Raw genomic sequence first — 21,927 nt, 5'->3', positions numbered from 1 at the left:
GTCCATAAAAAAATATTTGTTATTACTTCCTGAAAACGTGCTGCGTGATGACGTGTCGAGGCCCACATCGATAAAAGCCAATAAAAATGAAGCTCACCAGTTTAATTCCCCATATCTCCGCATCCGTCCAGCACAGGCTGCACAGCTGCTACTGATTACAGAAATCTTCCGTTTTTATTCCCTCAAGATAACATCCAGAGAGTGTATTACTCAGTTTCAACTTAATCATCACGCTAAAAAAATGTATCTGAAAACATTATAGGGTAGAAATAAGCCACATTAAGTGTAAACTGGTAAAGCTGGCCGACTATCTGATTTGTAAACAAACATCCACACGCTGTCCTGCGTAGCATAGCTACCCGTCCCTAGCTACCGTCCCACCCCCTGAAGGGATGCGACGCTCTGATTGGTTCAGAAACTTCATAGCGGTGTTTCAACTTGAGACCGTCTGAAACTTCAAAATAAAATGTCCACCATTTCCGTTTCACTACGCCTTTAACCTCACATTGTCAAATAACAACAACTAGTGGGAATGTGTGTGCATTATTTCACGGAAATCACATGCTGTGTGCAACATTTGAGGCAATTTGTTGGAAATGGGCAAATCCTGCAAACTTTGGCAGGCAATCTTAGCCAATGGGGATGGAATATGGGGAAGCGGCAGGGGCGGTATTGCAGTCGCTGTACCGCACTGTTGTGACGAAAAGAGAGTTGAGCCAGAAGGAAAAGCTCAAAGGAGCTCAAAGAAGAAAAACAACCAAAAATGTGTTGTAATCTGCCGTTTTTTTCTTCTTTCTAATTATTTGTTCGGCCCAAAGAATGGTGTTTGTTGTCATGATTTCTCACAACTCCAGATGGCTTTGTACGAGGCTTAAAAGGTCTTTAAATAAATACTTTTTGAAATGTCTATGAGGAAAATGAACGGAGAATCATTTCCTGGGCCCTGGTAGGGGGCGGGGCTGCGATGCTCTATAGGCCTATAGCCTACAATTGCAAATAGGCAAGCTATAGGCCTATGCTTGTCATTGTCACTTGGAAATAAAGGCGTGCAGTCCATTTATGCCTAAATATATTGTTTAAATATCACAGGGATTATAGGCATCTGATGTCACGCTGCGCTCCCCAATCATATCTCACAAGTGCGCTCGCATATATATGTTTAACAAGATAGATATCTGAAAAGGTCAGATCTACAAGCTCACAACATGAGACCTATCAAACACATCATCATATATTACATCATCACATCCCGGCCAATCACACGCTATGGATGCGTGCGCTCGTGCGCGCGCACGCACGCACGCACGCACGCACACACCCACACAGAGCTGGGCATAGCAGGGCCTCAAAAGTGCAACATTTTAAAACACACATATCTTGTCCCTGGCGGAGTCAAATTACGTGCGTGTGTACAGTGCAATAATCTCTCACACACACACACACACACACACACACACAAACACTCTAATTCAAAGGAAAAGAGGGAGCTGTTTTTCCTTTATTTTATTGACGATGGGTTCTCAGATTGTTTAGAAACTAACTGCCACAACTATCAACATTTACAAGAGACTTTACAGAACAAGAAGCCCAACGTTGCTTATAACAAGCTGACCTGGCAACACTGGCTCGGTGTTGGCAGGTTTTGTGAGATTAACAACCAACCAGCCGGGCTCTATGAAAACAAGCCCAACTTATTATAGGTCACATGACACCTTTTAACCAATAGGCCTAATGTCAGATATACAAGCTCACATGAGACCTTTTAACCAATAGGCCTAATGTCAGATCTACAAGCTCACATGAGACCTTTTAACCAATAGGGCTAATGGCAGATCTACAAGCTCACATGAGACCTTTTAACCAATAGGCCTAATGGCAGATCTACAAGCTCACATGAGACTTTTTAACAAATATGGAAATGCAATTTATAATGAATATTATTATATATGAATATTACAACCCCTATCACACAGGTAAGTGTATTTATGAAACTAATAATAAAACGATCAGCTTAAATAGTAAAATAGACATGATAGACATGTATAAATAGGCCAAGCATGTACAGTAGGCACTGGCTGTGAATAAGGACAGTTTGTATAAAGTGATGCAAAGTGTCATGAATGGTGGACTCATCTTCAAAGTGTCATGAATGGTGGACTCATCTTCAAAGTGTCATGAATGGTGGACTCATCTTCAAAGTGTCATGAATGGTGGACTCATCTTCAAAGTGTCATGAATGGCGGACTCATCTTCAAAGTGTCATGAATGGCGGACTCATCTTCAAAGTGTCATGAATGGCGGACTCATCTTCAAAGTGTCATGAATGGCGGACTCATCTTCAAAGTGTCATGAATGGCAGACTCATCTTCAAAGTGTCATGAATGGTGGACTCATCTTCAAAGTGTCATGAATGGCGGACTCATCTTCAAAGTGTCATGAATGGTGGACTCATCTTCAAATGTCATGAATGGTGGACGTGGAAGTTCCAGGCAGTCCACAGCAAAATATGGAACATTTTACCACTTTAATCCCATTTTATACTTTGAAAATAGCCAATCTACAAGCTCACAAACGCGTCCCATTACTGCCCATTTTGAGCTTGTATATCGGCTATTTTCGAAACATTTTGATAAATCTTCAAAACATTTCCCTAGCAGAAAATATTTTCATATGGGGGTCTGCAGAATGCATGTCAATTTGGGGGTCCTTGACATGAAAATGTTTGAGAACCACTGGTTTAGAATTTACAACCCAAACAAACGCACCATACCCACCACATAACCCCCACCCCACCCGCCATCATCTCCCCCCCCCCCCCAAGTTGACTATTGTGAGATAAATAATAAAATACATTCATGAATATTTCCTACCCGTGTTCACCCAGGTGGGTGTGGTTTTGCATGACTCCATGGCCTTGCCTGCAGTCACACCTGTGTGTGATTGCAGCACACAGAAATCACAGGACCTCACACACAGAAATAAAGTTGAGTGAAGTCAAGAATACCTAAACTAAAGTCTAAATATGGCGGAACACCAGACTCCAAACATTAAAAATCAATAGTACTGTGGAGGTACTGAAGTGAACAGAAATGTTCATATTTTCAATATCTTCAATATTCATGAATGTATTTATCTCACAATAGTCAACTTTCACCACTAGACATCAATGTAAATTTGCTGAAATCATCCATATATCATGTTCAGAAGTAGTGGATATAAAACATGTTAGCACTGGAGGGGCTTTAAGGCAGCAACTGCTGTATGTAATGATGAGGAAATAGGGGTGTTGAGGGTGATATGGTACGGTATTTTTTTTTCCATATTTTGCCGTGGACTGCCTGGAACTTCCTCAAGGACCCCTTGAGGTCCTCAGACCAAACTTTGAGCATCATGCAGATGGCGCTGTTTTTCCTTTGTTTTCAGATTGCACTTAAAGGGGAAAACCACCCATTTTCAACATTTTACTATGTCATTAATATACCATAGAGCTGTTGTGTGGAAATAATAAAAAAGTCCCCCCATTCTGTGCTTCCTAGAACTGTAATTATAAAAAAAATCATTAACATGGTGAAACACATCTTGATGATGTCATCAAGATGTGTTTCACCATGTTAATGATTTTTTTCAGCTCTAAGGTATATTAATGACATAGTAAAATGTTGAAAATGAGTGGAATGCCCCTTTAAGAACAAAAAAGGCACCCTAAGAGTGCTCCACAGTGTGCGTAGATTCTGTTCTTACCTACGAACAAATCACAGCTAAGAAAACATTGAGGGATCCCAAAACCTTCTTAAAAACTCCCTAAGTGGGTCTAAGAACAAATTTCCTCTTAAGAACTTCTTAAGAACCGATGGCCCATGAGGCCCAATGAGGGTTCAGGGCTCAGGGCTTGAGGGAGGCAATTGGGATTCTATGTTCACCCGAGGGTGCTGCTGCTTTCTGGAGAGTCCCTACGGCACCGCAGGCCTGCATTCATTGCTTAATTCAGCCATTTCTCCATTGATCACTGCCTGCTATCAGCTGGTAATGTGTCCACATCAAATGACTGTTTGTCCGCTGTCTGTCACACAGTCTGTGTGAAGGAATAAAAAAAATCACACTCCGCCCACAGAGGTTGTGGTATTTAAAACATATATATAATGAGGGGGAGGTCAGGTGCGAGTGCAATAGTTAATAGTTATAGACCAATTATTTGTTTACAAACATTGGGACTGGGCGGTGACTGTTTCATGTAATCAATTCCCAACAGATCTCCAAACCTGTTGTTTTGGGGAGCGCTGGTTTCAGTTCATTCAATCTCTCTTGTGTGTTAGCTAGTGAGATGCACCCTAGGAGACATTTATACTTCAAAGCGCAAGCTCACATCGCATCGCGGATGTGAGTGTACAGGTCTGCGTGCGCGACACCATCGCGGGACGAAGCATAGCTTATACTTGATGGGCTGCAGGTGCGTGTGCAGCTGTGCACAAAGCACCGTGACCATGAGCGCACCTCCCGTTCTTATGACAGCGACTGGAGGTGTGGTTTTGAGGACGACTGATTTGAATTGCTATAGAGCGTCGCAGTCCAGCCCCCTTTCATGACAACGCCAGGCCCAGGAAATGAATCCCAATGCATTTTCCTCATAGACATTTCAAAAAGTATTTATTTAAAGACCTTTTAAGCGTCGTATGAAGCCAACTCGAGTCGTGACAAATCATGACAACAAACACAATATTTTGGACCAAACAAATAATTACAAATAAGAAAAACTAAAAAAGTGTTGTAACCTGCCGCTTTTTTCTACTTTCTAATTCTTTGTTTGGCCCAAAACATTGTGTTTATTGTGTTAATTGTGTTAATGATTTGTCACGACAAGAGTTTGCTTTGTCCGCGGCGTAAACGTCGCTGACAGGTGGTGTTCTTCTGCTGCCGTTGTGCGCGCGCATGCTGTTAACGTTGTCTGTTAAGGCATCTATACGTCACACTATCAGTGTTTATATCATTGGCCCGTTTGACTGTCAAGGGTTCAGCCTCCAGGAAGAAACCCTAAATACAAAGTTAATACACCACTTCACATAAAAACGACGCCAGGGTGTCTAATAAATGGTGCATTTATATAGCGCCTTTATCCAAGGCACTTTACATAGATTGTGCATCAATTCACCCATTCACACACCGATGGCGGCAGAAACCATGCAAGGCACTAGCCAGCACATCGGGAGCAGGGGTTCAGTGTCTTGCTCAAGGACACTTCGACACTAACTCTGGGGGAGCCGGGGTTCGAAAAGGCAACCTTGCGGTTACCATCCAGCCACTCTACCCCTGAGCCACCGCCGCCCCTAATGAAGTACTGTCACCTCATAGACACATGAAAACGACTCCAGGGTGTCTAATGAAGTACTGTCACCTCATAGACACATGAAAACGACTCCAGGGTGTCTAATGAAGTACTGTCACCTCAGACACATGAAAATGACTCCAGGGTGTCTAATGAAATACTGTCACCTCATAGACACATGAAAACGACTCCAGGGTGTCTAATGAAGTACTGTCACCTCATAGACACATGAAAACGACTCCAGGGTGTCTACTGAAGTACTGTCACCTCATAGACACATGAAAACGACTCCAGGGTGTCTAATGAAATACTGTCACCTCATAGACACATGAAAACGACTCCAGGGTGTCTAATGAAGTACTGTCACCTCATAGACACATGAAAAACTGGAAAAATACAATTGTGGCACTCTGATGGATCTGTAGATCTGCTACTTTGGTATTTTTTGTGGACATGTGTCAAGTGTTCATATTTTGTCATCTTGCCCTTTGACCATCAGTTTTATCACCCTCCACAGGCCTAATCATCTCAGACCTATATTATTATATCATAATATATTATGGATTGCCTGACGCCAAGCTCAGATTTTATATCTTAATTAGGCTCCATACTGTCTGCCTGCAGTCAAAAGTTAACTTGCAATACTGAGAGGTCTATTTTGATTTGAGACACTACATGTATTTGGCCTTGATGCCCAGTGAGAAAGTAGATAGGAGTATTTCTCTCTGTCTCTGCTAGCAGGGAAAGAATGTTATCTACAGGTTGCCATAGCAACGCCAGCCTCTGTGCTTTCCCGGACTATGGCCATCAAGGACGGAATTAAGGAAGCTGTCCCAATATCAGTCCCATCATCTATGTGCTGGTCCAATCAGCGTTCGACACCTAGTGCCAGCGTGGCAAAGTGGAAATTAACTGTGTAGTCAGCCAATGAAATGTGTATCAACAATAACGTATTCTACAGTATGAATAGCCTTTGAAATGAATTGTTCGTGAGAGACTACCCTGTGCCCTTTTGGTGGTACAGGGGAGAGTAATTTGGCTGTATGCGGATCTGTTCTGTCTCTCTGATCTGAAAATGAATTAACTAAACCATAATCTGCCGACTGGACAATCCTTCTTCCTGGTGGTTTCATCTTTTAATTGGGTACAAGGTATTTTTCTAAAAGAGTATTTCCTGCTTAAAGTAATCCTGTTAAAGCTATGGTTAACTTGGTCATAGGCTCTCGGCCTAGTGTTGGGGTGCTGAGTATTTCTGTGTACTCTTTGAGTACTTTCTTAGAAGTATTCTTTTAGCCCTGTGTGGCTCAGTAATTCAGTATAATACAGTCCTTTTATATCTTTGGAATCATTAATTGTCCCTTTTGCATTTTATATGCAACTAATGGGTTTTATGTTATTATAAATCCATCAAATTGGTCCATTTCGAACCGTCTTTTTTCCGAGTATAAGTCTAATTTATTTAATTAGCACCTCCGACAAAAAGGAACCACCCCCATTTTCATTTTTTTTCCTGCCGGAAGAACAAAGTCCATAGTCATATTTTTGGAGCAGTGGTTTTGGTCGATGCATGTTCACTTCTGGAACCGATCCTCCCCATTTTTGGGAACATACAAGCCGCGGATCTGTGGACGAACGAACGAAGTGATTCTCCCAGCTTGCCTTTCTCAAGTTAAGTAATTTACCTTTCTGTTACTTTCATAGATTATACTGTTATTATAATTTATTGCCGTACATTCATGTCTGGGACTTAATCCCTGAACAGGTCTCAGTCACATTACTCTTCCTCCACTTTAGATTTTCAGGATGTAGCGCAACCATCGATGGGCACATCATCCTCACCCTTTATTTTACTTTCCACTTCGATTTCTTATCTGTTATAATATGTTTGCCTTTCAGCATGCGGTGCCTCTGTGCTTTCCCGGACTATGGCCATCAAGGACGGAATTAAGGAAGCTGTCCCAATATCAGTCCCATCATCTATGTGCTGGTCCAATCAGCGTTCGACACCTAGTGCCAGCGTGGCAAAGTGGAAATTAACTGTGTAGTCAGCCAATGAAATGTGTATCAACAATAACGTATTCTACAGTATGAATAGCCTTTGAAATGAATTGTTCGTGAGAGACTACCCTGTGCCCTTTTGGTGGTACAGGGGAGAGTAATTTGGCTGTATGCGGATCTGTTCTGTCTCTCTGATCTGAAAATGAATTAACTAAACCATAATCTGCCGACTGGACAATCCTTCTTCCTGGTGGTTTCATCTTTTAATTGGGTACAAGGTATTTTTCTAAAAGAGTATTTCCTGCTTAAAGTAATCCTGTTAAAGCTATGGTTAACTTGGTCATAGGCTCTCGGCCTAGTGTTGGGGTGCTGAGTATTTCTGTGTACTCTTTGAGTACTTTCTTAGAAGTATTCTTTTATAGTTTTAGCCCTGTGTGGCTCAGTAATTCAGTATAATACAGTCCTTTTATATCTTTGGAATCATTAATTGTCCCTTTTGCATTTTATATGCAACTAATGGGTTTTATGTTATTATAAATCCATCACACTCCATCTTTAAAAATGGCAGATCTACAAGCTCACATGAGACCTTAAAACCAATTCAAATTCCAAAAATTCCAAAAACAAATTCAAATTCCTTGCGCTATTTTTTTAAATTAATTAAATTAATAGTCATTTTTTTAATTAATTAATATGCATTTTTTACTTCAATTTCCTAAAAATGTCAGGTGTCAGAACTGCATTTGAATTAACTATTTACTGGACAATACAACCAACCAACCAGCCAACCAATAGAGACACACGGGGACTACAAATTGCACGCCCCCAAATAAGACAGTGTCCTCACTTCTGGTCCGTTAGAACGGTGTACTGCAGGCCAGCCCATAGAAGTCCTTTGAAATTCAACTGTAGTTAGCCTACTTTTAAAATAATATGAAATGAACTGAAGACTATATTGATTTGAATAAAAATATGTTTCCAAATGTATGAAGTGTCTTTGTCAACATATATTGTTGTTTTCTCAATAGAGGATGTAGTTCACATTTAATTTACCACTTGAATGAGTTACCCATAATGTTAACGGAGCAGAGGGGAGACGGCAGACAGAGAACCTGTCGCTTTTAAGGGACGTCACTGCCTTTACGAGGCTACGAGCGCCGACTTTGAAGAGTGGAATTCTCAATATACATCCCGATCCCATTCATGTCTATATTTTGAACATGTCACAGGTTCTACCACGTACCACGGAGCTCCGACAGTGTGTTTTACCGCTGTCAACTTGTTGTATAATTAACTTTGCTGAATAGTTAGCTGAATAGAATGGGAAAATAACACAGCTAAATGGAGGAGTGACATCCTGACATTTTCAACTACCTAGTGAATTCTCCAGATGAGTATTAATAATAGTCTTGCAAGATGCTGATTAGATCATTTTCAACAAATACAAGCATATACAACAAAATACAACAAATATATCTGGGTATTGAAAACCTCAAGGGATGCAACCGTGACGTATATGCCGTGCGACCACTTTGACTTGAGATTTACAATGCTAGCACTTTTCACAAACTGATGGAGTATATTATAGTACATTGTGGGATGTATATTGAGATGGCAGGTATGTGACATTGAAAAGGACAAATCAAACATATGGGACACTTTATTAGAACACAAAAAAAATCGCTACAGCCTCAGTAATGAACCAGTGAAATTAGGGTATAGCGTGTGAGAACGTGTACGTCACCAAGAGGGGGGCGGTGTCTGAAAAGCTTGGGACGGCCCTCTCGTGGGCATTAAATTCTAGCCCACATCACTCAGAATAGAGTGACGGTGGTATGTATTTGTAAATATTAAGCTCGTTCTTGGCGACAACATAGTGAACCAACACCAGGGTGGATAGAAAGAACGTCGGGCCCAAATACATTACAAGGACAAGGAAAATGTTGTGAACAAACACGGCTGTGCTTAGATACTTTGTTGAACATTATGTCTCTGCGCCCGTGCGCCGATCCAAGCCATTCTACGTCTTTTTGTAAACTTGTCAATCTGGGTTCCTTGATGCTGTCTCCATGCTGGAAAGCTGAACATCTAATTCCGTTTTCTGGCTCATTTCCTCAACGTGACCTGCTGTGGCACTTATTTACTGAGCAAGTCTGCACCATTGTGAGGTCAGTTTAAAAAAAGAACGTATACAAGCACACGGATAGTCGCTCAATGTAAACAAACCAGACAAGCCAGCAAGTATGGCGGCCGCTACCACGTGACACATATGTTGACGCCCCCTCCAGGAGATTTTGGTACACCCTATAGCTAGGCCAAAAATATGATATTTTTTCAAATGAGATTTCAGCCTTAAGGAAATGGGCTCAGACTCATCTGAGCTCACTTTTGGCTATTTTATATAGGCCTATAGCCTTCTGTTTAGCAAAATATGAAAATTAATATAATTATGCTGAAGAAGAACACAATTTCCCCTTCTGTAGGGGAGCAGGAGGGGAGCGCAGGACTGCCATAAAAAAATAGGTCTACTGCTATCCTTTCAGTTTGCTGATTAAAAAGAACAGATCTACATCGGATTTGGAAAGCAAATGGAACAATGTGGACATATTCCCGGACCAGAGTTTTGCCTTTTTTTCTTCTTTTTTTTTTGGAGGGAATAATCTATTTTGGAGCATGTTCTATACATCGGAAAAGCTATCCAGCTGGAAAGCTATCCATCTGGTTTCCTCACCAAATGGTAAGAGTTAAACTATTATGTGTGTGGCATGATACATGTGATCAATATACATTATTATAAATTAATACCACGACGCAAATGGAGGCAGATATATGGTGCTTGCAGCAAAGGCATATAAGGCCTATACGTGAAACTTGAATTGGCTGAGTCTCTGTCAACATGCTGATGCCATTCAGTATAGGCTAAGGTCTTCTATTTTTGAGTGGTGCAACCACTCCAAGGAACAGCAATGTCCGTGTTCACCTATGTGTTCACCTAACTATGTCACTATGAGCACGAGTACCAATGAGTACCAAAAGTGGCGCTGTTGTGCCAGAAACAGAGAGAGAGAGATAGAGAGAGCAAAGCAAAGTTACTATATTTACCCAGGGTATCTGGGCTAAGCTCAAGAACTTGTTTCCAGCCAGGCCCTGCTCATAGAACATTTCATGGTAGTGGTTCAATGCCTTGCTCAAGGGCACTTAGTTTTTATATAGCCTACTGTAGCCGACGGCCGCAGTAATCCTCGATTTTGCTTGCAGGGGGAGATAGGAGAGCCGATCTACAAGCTCACAGCTTGCACTGTCTGCCGAGAGTGCAGCGCAATCGCGCATGCTAGAAATATCCTAATAAATAAATAAAAAGGTGTCGGGCTTGCAGGGGAAGTTTCTGTATGGGACTCTATAGGCTAACTTGCCTCTAGAATGCATGCATTTAGGCATACAAGTGATACATTGGGGACACATGCCTACATATTTTATCTGAGATTTGGGAACTATTTATTGATTCAGCATGAAGACTAAAGCCTTCTGAATAAATCTACGCAAGCCGTACATGCACTACCCCCCTCATCATATATCTCACACACACACACACACACACACACACACACACACACACACACACACACACACACACACACACACACACACACACACACACACACACACACACACACACACACACACACACACACACACACACACACACACACACACACACACACACACACACACACACCAAGCTAAAGGAGGGGAATAAAGACCAATTAACTTATCCTGTTGGCTAATTTATATATAGTAACTAAACATGGTTGATCATCATGATGACGGCTGTGTGTAGTGTGTGTGTGTGTGTGTGCCTCTGTTGTTCTTTCTCTGTCCACCCCCAAGTGCTTTGAATACCTAGCTTTAAACATCAATTTAGGAAATGCGGCAAATTATGAAAAACTACTCCTAATTGGGTTATACCGCCAGCCCTCTGCAAAATCTCTCATGCAAATACATTCAATCTAATATCCTCCCATGGAATGACGGATATTCTCCTCATGGGTGACGGAAACTTGGACTGGTTCACAGGAGCCTCCAGCACCTTTAAAAATCTCTGTAATCATCTAAACCTCTCTCAGCTAATCACAGCTCCAACACGACCCAATAGAAATAATCCAGCAAGAGCTCCCCTACTGGACATCATTCTTACAAGCAAATCACACAATTATAAATGCAGTGGTGTCCTTCCACTTGATTTTAGTGACCATTGTCCCATAGCTTGTATTAGAAACACAAGGCAACAAAAATCTGAGCATCGGATCACGGTAAAAAGAAATTTCAATAATTTTATTAATGAAGCTTTTATACATGAATTGGCTCTTAGCGATATATTCAACACTCTCTCTATTCCAGACCCTCATTCTGCATTAAATTACTTTATTTCTATTTTTAACTCAGTTGCTGATAAACATGCTCCCTTTAAAAAGCTTAGAGTGAAAAACAGGAGGAACCCCTGGTTTTCCCCTTATATCTCAATAAAATTAAGAGCCAGGGACATTGCTTGGAAAAAAGCACGCTCCTCTGGCTTAAAATCCGACTGGGATCATTTTCATCTCATCCGAAATAACTGCCTTGCCATGATTCGGAATGCCAAATCATCATATTACATCTCCACCTTGTCAGATTGTAGCTCAAACCCTGGCAAATTCTGGAGTACCATTAAAACGCTATCCCAAAGTCAACCCTCATCGCTACCCAAACAGATCACAGACTCCTCCACAGTATCAAACAAAAACGATCTATGCAATGTTTTTAATACGCATTTTAGCACCGCAGGCCATTTCTTCAGGAATTCGGACACACCACCTAGTAACCCAGTCCATGACAGTTCAAACTCTCAAAGTTTCACCTTCAGGCACTTCTCCAGCATAGAGGTAAAGGAAGCTCTACTTGCCATTGACCCTAAAAAATCTACAGGAGCTGATGGGCTAAACCCACAGCTTCTATTATTAGCTGCTCATACCATTTGACATTATAACATATATCTTTAATCAAACCTTAGTAACTGACAGCATTCCTACTTTATGGAAAACTGCGTATGTCTCTCCGCTACACAAAGGTGGTCCTACAAGTGACCTCAATAACTACCGACCAATTTCTAAACTCCCCTGCCTTGCTAAGATTTTAGAGCAACTGATCAATACCCAACTCAAATCCTTTTTATCCCGAAATAACATCTTAAACTGCCACCAATCAGGTTTTAGACAAGAACACAGTACTGCAGTGGAGTTACAAATAGTGCAGTACATCTTTACGCGGACGACACCGTCATCTATTCAGTCGCCCCCTCAGTTGATCTAGCTTTTCAAAACCTACAAACAGATTTTCACAAAATTCAACAGGCACTCACCAATCTCAAACTGCTTTTAAACCCTGGTAAAACAAAATTCATTGTCTTCTCTAGAAAACCAAATGCCACTCAATCAAACCTTAACATAACAACTAGTGAAGGAACTCCTATTGAAAAAGTCTCAATCTATAAATATCTGGGCATCTGGTTAGACGACAAACTATCATTTAAAACCCACATTTCACAACTCATCACTAAACTGAAACCAAAACTAGCATTCCTCTATCGAACCAAGCTTGCTTCAATTCAAAAAATAGGAAGCAGCTGATTCAAAGCACAATTTTATCAGTTATCGACTATGGTGATATTATTTATATGCATGCAGCTCCGTCATCACTAACACCACTAGACACAATCTACCACTCTGCCCTCCGGTTTATAACTGGAGATGGGTTCCTCACCCATCACTGTAGGTTGTATGAAAAGGTTGGTTGGCCTTCATTGGCTAAGAGACGAGAACAGCACTGCACTGTTTTTATCTACAAAGCCTTACTTAAAAAAATGCCTACATATCTTAGCAGCCTACTACATCCCAAAACTGGCCAACATCACACCCGCTCCCAAAACAACCTTATGTTAGAAATCCCATTTGTGAATTCTGAATTGGGTAAAACAGCCTTTCACTACTATGCACCTCACATGTGGAACTGTCTACAATCAATCTTAAAACTGAAAACTTTGATTTCACTTGAACGTTTTAAAAGACTTGTAAGGATCCATTTGATATCCAGCTGTACTTGCTCACTCTAAACTGTTTCTTATCCTGTAATGTATTTATTATTTATATTGTATGGTATGTGTACTGTAATCAGGGCGTTATTGAAAAAGAGAGCTTGCTCTCAACTGACTTCCCTGAATAAATAAAGGTAAAAGAAAGAAAGAGTGTGTGTTTGATGTGTGTCTGCAGCTCTCACCGGTCAGATGTGTGCGTGCGTTGGTTCCGGAGTGAGACACATGTTCTGTCCAGCTTGTGTCACATTCACCAAACAGGATGTATAGCAGGGGTGCCCATTACGTCGATCGCGGTCGACCAGTCGATCGCAAGCGCTGCGCAGGTAGACCGCTTGGCCTTGCCATGAAAAAAGAAAAACAATCCTCGCCTCGGGCAGGCGGCGGCGCGCCGGTGGCTTTGAAGGAGAACGTCGGGTCTGTTCTGTTGTTAAACAAACAAATTAAAATGATATCTATCCATCATTGTTCATATAGCAAGATGCGCGCGGCGGTCCCCCGCGGAGGTCGACGCGGACCCCCGCGGAGGTCCGCGATAGTCTGCGTGGGGGTCCGCGCCTCCACGGTAGTCTGTGTGGTCTGTGCGGTAGCATCATGATGCCATCACCCATGCATCACAACTAAAACAAACTAGGACTAACTTTGACGGTTGCCACATTTCGTGACTGAGAGAGAAACAAGCAACCAGGTCTATGAAAATGTTAACAGGCCAGATCAAGTCAGAAAATCCGAAAAAGTCAGAAATTAAGTCTCTTCTTTGCAATGCGGGGAAACTGAAAAGATAAATAAATAGAATTGATTTTGAAACCTAGATTTTGAAAGTCCTAATGCCTTAATGTTATTTATTTATTCGCCATATTCTGTACATATTTTGAGTATTTTAAGCAAAGGGATAATTATCTTTTGGTTGGTAGATCATCTTGAGCTGGCAATTTTAAAAGTAGACCTCAAGTCAAAAAAGTGTGGGCACCCCTGATGTATAGCTTCCTCATTGTCTGACTGGCAGAAACATGCTGACTCACTGGACATAACATATTACATAAATATCACATTCAGTTTAAACAAAATAACAAAAATACATGACACCAAATAGTTCTGTTATCATAATAGCATACCACTATCACAGTGAGTTGGAATTATAACATCAGACAGTCACAGTAGCAGCTTGGGGCCTCCTGCAGTCACTATCACAGTTAGCATTAGCTGCTATAGCTAAGCTACCAAACTGCTAAGCATGTAGTCTACAGTACACTAAAACATTGTGGAGACACACGGCCACCTTTTCCACTATCAACATATATCCCCTGTTCATATGCTACTTTATATGTCTAAATGAACCCACATTCTTATATCTCACCTGCAACAAGACAGTTAAACACACACAAATTGAGTGAGACACATGTTCTGTCCAGCTTGTGTCACATTCACCAAACAGGATGTATGGCTTCCTCATTGTCTGACATTATGGACTTGAGTAAGAATGAATTATAATGAAATAAACAACCAAAAAATAGGGGGTGGCTTTGGCTTATCCTACACGTGTGTTGGTTCCGGCGTGTCCAGCGAGGTAATGTTGATCGTGGTCTGGAGGAGGAGAGGTGATGTTGATCGTGTCGCAGAGCGTCACAAATGACCCGTCAGACAGACAGACACGCAGTGTCACATAATGACACCAGATAATAATCAGGTTTCTATGAGGTGACGAGCTTTGGGGGGAGGAGGAGAGACAGACAGATATGTCGTTCTACCAGATTCCTGAACACAAGGAGTGTGTTGACAAGCAGGTCAACCTGCTGCTTCATCACCAGACAACAATGTACAGGATTAAGTAAATGCTAAATGGTGCATTTATATAGCGCCTTTATCCAAGGCGCTTTACATAGAATGTGCATTACATTCACCCATTCACACACACATTCACACACCTTTACATAGACTGTGCATTACATTCACCCATTCACACACACATTCACACACCTTTACATAGATGGTGCATTACATTCACCCATTCACACACACATTCATACACTGATGCAAGGCACCAACCTGCACATCAGGAGCAATCAGGGGTTCAGAGTCTTGCTCAAGGACACTTCCACACTAACTCTGGGGGAGCCCACAGGGATCGAACTGGCAACCTATAGCGGTTTTCACATTTAGGTGAAAATACTCTTATAATAATAATAATAATACTCTTTATTTATAGAGCACCTTTCAGACACAAGTGTAGTTCAAAGTGCTTTACATAAAGTACAGTACATACATACATTTACATAAAGTACAGTACATACATACATTTACATAAAGTACAGTACATACATACATTTACATAAAGTACAGTAGGCTACATACATACATTTACATACAAGTAAAAAGGCATTCACATAAATGCAAATTGCAAATTAACAAGGGTAAAAAACTAAAGTAATAGCTTCAAATCTGATCAGTAGAATTCGTTGTAATTAAAAGTAAATTTAAGCTAAGGTTACAAGAGAATCAGTTAAAACTAGAAAAAGTGCCCCTTCTTGGCACAGGTCTCCACCAGGGCAGGTCAGGTTGTGGCCTCCTGGTGGCGCTATAATACGCCAATGTGAAAAGGGTGCCATTTCTTCTTACGCCTTGGATGGCAATTGGATGATTTGAGGCATTTTGTTCCAAAAATGTGTTTTGCAAAAATCCACCTGTTGGTGGCGCTATAACAGGCCAATGTGAAAAGGGTGGGGTATATTCCTCAGCCTAGTAGGAACATCTGTGAAAGATTTCACGTAAATTGCATGCTGCGTTCATGATTTGAGGCTTTTTGTTCAAATCGGGCCAATCCTGCCCTCCTATGACATCGATGTACTTGAACACCGTGATTAGGCTGTTCAGCTTGCCATGCAGCTCATCGCCCGTCTTTCCCTGTGCAGACTTCAGCACTTTGTCACAGTGCTTGGCCAGTAGCTCAGGGGCTATGCAGTGGGACTTGGGTTCCCTGTGATTGACTGCAGACGTCAAAGCCTTCTCAACTGCACCCAAGAACTGTGCCATTCAGAACTGTGTCAAAGTCAAAGTCAATGTCAAACGATTTGTCACACACGTTACCGCAGTGAAATTTGTTCTCCGCATTTGACCCATCTCTTGGAGCGGTGAGCCGCAGCCAAGGAGCGGTGAGCTGCAGCGTGCGCCGCGCTCGGGAATCATTTGATTAGTAGATTTGACCCCCAATCCAACCCATTGATGCTGAGTGTCAAGCAGGGAGGCATTGGGTCCCATTTTTACAGTCTTTGGTATGACCCGGCCGGGGATCGAACCCCGACCTCCCAGTTTCAGGGCGGACACTCTAACCACAAGGCCACTGTCTGGTCAATGAGCTTAACAAATTTACTGTGTACCTCCAACAAAGACTCGACAAACTGGGTTGACATTCACCTGAGAGAGGTTGCTGGTGGCTCGGAGCCCCTCATCATACAGTAGATATGGACTTGCAGCTTCTGGGCCATGACAGTTAACCCTGAGATCAGATTCTAAAAATGTCTTCTACATCCTGACAGTTTTCTGAAAAAGCTATGTTTCTATGTCAGTCGTTCTTCGATTTTTCAAAAATAGCAGACCTACAAGCTCATAGCGCGCCACTCGGTGGCGCGCTATGAGCTTGTAGATCTGCTATTTTTCAATAGCTAAATCATAACATAATGCTAACACCAAAAGGGGTTCCCGCCCAAAATGGGTTAAAGCATGGTTCTCACCATTCAATAGGGTGTACATGTTGGCAATGTCCTCCGGACTACAACCTTGCAGATTTTTGGGGGAGCATGAAGACAAACATTTTTGAGGGGCGCTAGCCTCTCCTATGTCCAGCTTTTGGTGTGTGTGTGAACAAACTTTGTCCTACACCGGTAAGACGCCGGAGGGCAAGAAGCGTGCACGCATCCGCCTTGTTGACGGCAGACTGCTGGGCAGGTGCTGGCGGTTTGGCATGGGGGGTCAGATCAACATGGAATGAATTCTGTACTGGCCATATAAGGAGCATGTCTTGAGTGTACAGAGTTTGATGAGGTCAGATCAACATATGGAATGTCAGAACAGGTCAGCTCCATACAGTATATGGAGATCTAAGGGTGGTAGAGGGGACATTCTCTTGAGTGTACAGGGTTTGATGAGGGCCCAGGTCTTAATTTTCGGGCCTGTTGAGAATTCTAGTTTTCGCCGGCTGCCGGTCGCAGCTGCATTAATAACTTTGGGGCAGGCCCGTCTAGAGTTTGAATGGACAGGTATAAGTCAAAAGGGAGACATCGAAGAGGAAGGATGGATGGGGAAGGATCAACATGGAAGAACAGGTTCTGACATATCCATATATGGAGATGTAGATCTAAGGGGTTGAGGTCAGATGTAGAGTTTCTGGACAATATTGACGACATCAGGGATCTCCATATATGGGCTTAACTGCGACAGCAGGTCGCATTTACTATGACATCAGGGATATCTATGTCACCCTGATGTCACGATGACCTGGGCACCATACATATATGGGAGCTGATGTCACATGATGTCACGATGACCTGGTGGCTCGCCTGGGGTGACCAACCTATATAAACGTGTCAGTTACTTATGTTTCATTTACTGTGTGAGATATAGTCAGACCTGGAGGACATTCTCAAGATAAGATAGAGAATCAAGATCCTAAACATGCAAAAGGGGTTGGAGAAGGAGGAAACAGAGGGGGAAAAGGGCAATTATGAGATTAAGATGGAGAACAAGGCGGTCGTCCTGAAAATGGAAAAGGGGTTGGAGGAAGTAGCGGAAGCAAGAGACGGTGGGAGGAAACACCAGTTTGTCCTTAAGACTCCCAAGGGAACAAGAGACTACAACCCCTTGCAGATGGCCGTCAGAGAGAAGGTGTTCAACACCATCACTGGCTGTTTCAAACGTCACGGTGCTGAGACCATTGACACACCTGTCTTTGAACTAAAAGAGACATTGACAGGCAAGTACGGCGAGGACGCTAAGCTGATATACGACCTCAAGGACCAAGGTGGAGAGATGTTGTCTCTCAGATATGACCTCACCGTGCCCTTTGCACGCTACCTGGCCATGTACAACATCACCAACATTAAGCGCTACCAAATAGGCAAGGTCTACCGCCGTGACAACCCAGGCCTGGGCCGCTACAGGGAATTCTACCAATGTGATTTTGACATAGCGGGAAAGTACGATAATATGGTCCCCGATGCGGAATGCCTGAAAATCATCTACGAAATACTCAGCGAGCTGGAGCTGGGAGACTTCTGCATCAAGGTCAATGACAGACGTATTCTGGAGGGAATGTTTGACCTGTGTGGCGTTCCAAAGGACAAGTTTTGCACCATCTGTTCGTCAGTAGACAAAATGGACAAATTGTCCTGGTCAGATGTTAAAAATGAGATAATGGAGAAGGGCGTATCGGAGGAGGTAGCTGATCAGATTGGTAAATATGTGAAAATGAAGGGTGGTATTGACCTAGTAGAGCTCCTGCTTCGAGACACAGAGATGTGTAAGAGCGACCAGATTCGTGCCGGCCTCACAGACTTGAAGGAGCTCTTCAACTACCTGCAGATCTTCCAGGTCACAGACAAGGTGCTGTGTGATCTCAGCCTAGCCAGAGGTCTGGACTACTACACAGGTGTAATTTACGAGGCCGTGCTGATCCAGGCGGGCACCGCGGTGGCCCAAGAGAAAACCGCGAGCACGGGCAGTGTGGCTGGAGGTGGACGGTATGACAACCTGGTGGGCAAGATCTCCTCCAAGGATAGGCAGGTGCCGTGTGTCGGGGTCAGCATTGGCATGGAGAGGATCTTCTCCATCATGGAGGCCAAGGCTAACAGCGTGCGTACCACAGAGGTGCAGGTCATGGTGGTCTCGGCACAGAAGAACCTGCTGGAGGAGAGACTCCGACTGACGGCCGAGCTCTGGACTGCCGGCATCAAGGCACAGACAGAGTACAAAAGGAACCCCAAATACCTGAACCAGGTGCAGTACTGTGTGCGCTCAGGAATCCCGCTGGCGGCCATCCTGGGAGAACAGGAACTGACAGATGGAGTGGTCAAACTCTGCACTGTTGTCACCAACGAGGAGGCAGAGGCTCATGGATCAAAAAGTAATTTAATAAAAGAGGCTTATGTATCAAGAAGTGATTTAATAAAAGAGATCAGGAGAAGGACTTCAGAGGCCTGATCATGCTGCTCTACTCAGCAAAAATGAACATATATAGACAATGAAATGACTAACCCAAGTTAGACCACACAGACTGTTTAATCTGCGATGAGGGGATAGCCCTAAACCAGTGATGCTAATCTTGGGGGAAGAAACGACCCGCGGGTGATTCATGATCATTTGTCCTGCTTTACTCAACTTGCGGGTTGGCCCGCGGGTTACAGTTCAACTTGTGTATACTATTTGACCTGCCCCGACCAAAGAGTTAACATTTCTTGAGCCGCTCTGACCCGACCCGTGGGTAACGGGTCGACCCGCGCATCACTACCCTAAACGCTTAAAGTCTCCCCCTACAGAGGAAACTGAAAATATGTGCACTTCTGCAGAAAATGTAAACAATCCAATAATTTGGAATAATAACCGGTCTCTATAGTGCAGTGGTTCTCAACCTGTGTGGGGACTCCCTGAAGTGACAATTTAAGGACTTTTAAAAGTAGGCCTAATAAACAAACGTAAATCAAGAACATACTATAAAAATCACACCCGGGTGAACAGGGTGAACATAGCAACCATGCTCATTTTTTCTGCACAGACTAACAAAGCCAGTTGTAGGAGTGGTTTACACCACTCAAAAACTGGTCATAAACATTGGGCAGATTGGCAAATAATATAAGAGGGTTTTTTTAGCAATGCCAAACCACTAATGTTTGACGGAGTGTGTATGTCTCTATGTTTGTACAGTAGTATGGCCTCAACAACTGCAATACCGCTGGGTGACCACAATACCTTCAAGTGGCGCTGTTCAGCAGCCTTCAAGTGGCACTGGCAGCCTAAAGGGCCATTCACACTGAACACTACAAGTACTGTATAACCTGCACAGCTCAGTTCACACAGGTGTGAACTTTTTTTAAATAGCCGATATTTCCACAATAAGCTTGTCGAGGTCAGGGACGGGCCGGGGTCCCCAGTTCAAATATCAAATATGATCATTTTGGGGGGGGGGTCACGGTCTTAAAGGTTGAGAATCGCTGCTCTAGTGGACAGTTGAGAATTCGCAGCCTTTAAAAGGTTTCATGACATTCATTTTCTTTTATTTTTGAGTGGTGCAAACCACTCCAACAACCAGCTTTGTCTGTATGTTTGTGTACCTGTACCTGTCCGTGCAAAGGTGAGCATGGTTACTATGGTTAGTGTGTGACGTCACTGACATAGCTGATCAGACTATATAAGACCTTGCACCACTCAGTTCACACGGGTGTGATTTTTTTCTTTTTCTTATAGGTTTTATGACCTCAATTACCAACCTGAACTTTGAACATTCAGTGGATTTTCTGTGGTCTGGGATTTTCTCGGTCTGTGAAGCCCTTTGAGCTGCAATGAAAACAGGCAAAACAGTGACATCTGCTGGCAAATCCCATTGTCATGTCTTACATCACACTCCATTCTCTATATTCAGACCACAGCCATCTTGCCAGCAAGGTGATACCTAGGTGACACTTCCCATAGAGCCCATTCATCCAAACAGAAAAGTCCTCTCTAATTATATTAAACACCGTCAAAATCACCAACATTGCAGCTGTAGGGAAAGCTTGAATTATCCTCTTTCAATCTGTAAAGTCTTTGTTTTATAAAAATCCACCGTAGACATTTTATGAGCTACTTCCTGTCAGAAAATAATCATCTGCAAGGAGCGCTCGTTATCAGTAAAGCAACCTCCTGCTGCCTCCTGCATTATGTGCACATTCAAAACAGGTGAATGAATGGTGAATTTTACGCCATAGTGTACATTTTACGTCAGAGTAAAATTACATAAAACTTAACCCATTTAGGCCTGACCTCAAAATTTTAAAAAAAATCTTCTAAATCCTCCAGTTTTCTGAAATAAATATTTTCATGATTTTTCAAAAAAATAGACCTACAAGCTCGTAGCGCGCCACTCGGTGGCGCGCTATGAGCTTGTAGATCTGCTATTTTTCAATAGCTAAATTATAACATGTTTAAAACACCAAAAGGGGTTCCCACCCAAAATGGGTTAAGTCATAACATAACACAAACATTGATGAAGGTGAGGACGCAAATTATGATTGGCCGGAATGAGATGATGTATGATAATGTACGATGTCCAGAGCGCCCCTCACTTCACACGGGTGTGACCTACATCCAGCTTTTAGTTACCGTCCACAAACTTCGTCTAAAACAAAAAATTCCCATCGAGAATGAATGGAGAATTTTGTGTCTGAGCAAATAGGCATAGTGTCAATTTTACGTCATGATGATGTACAATGATAAGAGCACCCCTCACTTCACACATTCA

General features: G+C 42.6%; 2 protein-coding genes across 2 annotated transcripts in view; one reads left to right on the top strand and one right to left on the bottom strand.

Annotated features, from left to right (window-relative positions):
- LOC306919497 (NACHT, LRR and PYD domains-containing protein 3-like) overlaps nucleotides 1–13,727 on the bottom strand; it is a gene marked incomplete at its 3' end in the record, with an annotated part of 45,208 nt that extends 31,481 nt beyond the window's left edge. Inside the window, exon 1 of the mRNA XM_079532257.1 lies at nucleotides 13,628–13,727. The remainder of the gene's footprint in view (nucleotides 1–13,627) is intronic.
- A 4,383-nt stretch (nucleotides 13,728–18,110) lies between these two features.
- Nucleotides 18,111–19,634, top strand: LOC306919496 (histidine--tRNA ligase, cytoplasmic-like; the record flags this gene model as incomplete). The annotated part of the gene is made up of 1 exon (XM_079532256.1): nucleotides 18,111–19,634. One exon carries the CDS (start codon nucleotides 18,111–18,113, stop codon nucleotides 19,632–19,634), a length of 1,524 nt encoding a protein of 507 aa, XP_079388382.1.
- Between the last annotated feature and the right edge of the window lie 2,293 nt (nucleotides 19,635–21,927).

This window comes from Electrona antarctica (assembly GCF_951216825.1).
Source record: "Electrona antarctica genome assembly, contig: scaffold_332, whole genome shotgun sequence".
NCBI lineage: Eukaryota > Metazoa > Chordata > Actinopteri > Myctophiformes > Myctophidae > Electrona > Electrona antarctica.
Note: the sequence above shows the minus strand (reverse complement) of the source record. Positions and strands in the feature narration are given on the sequence as shown.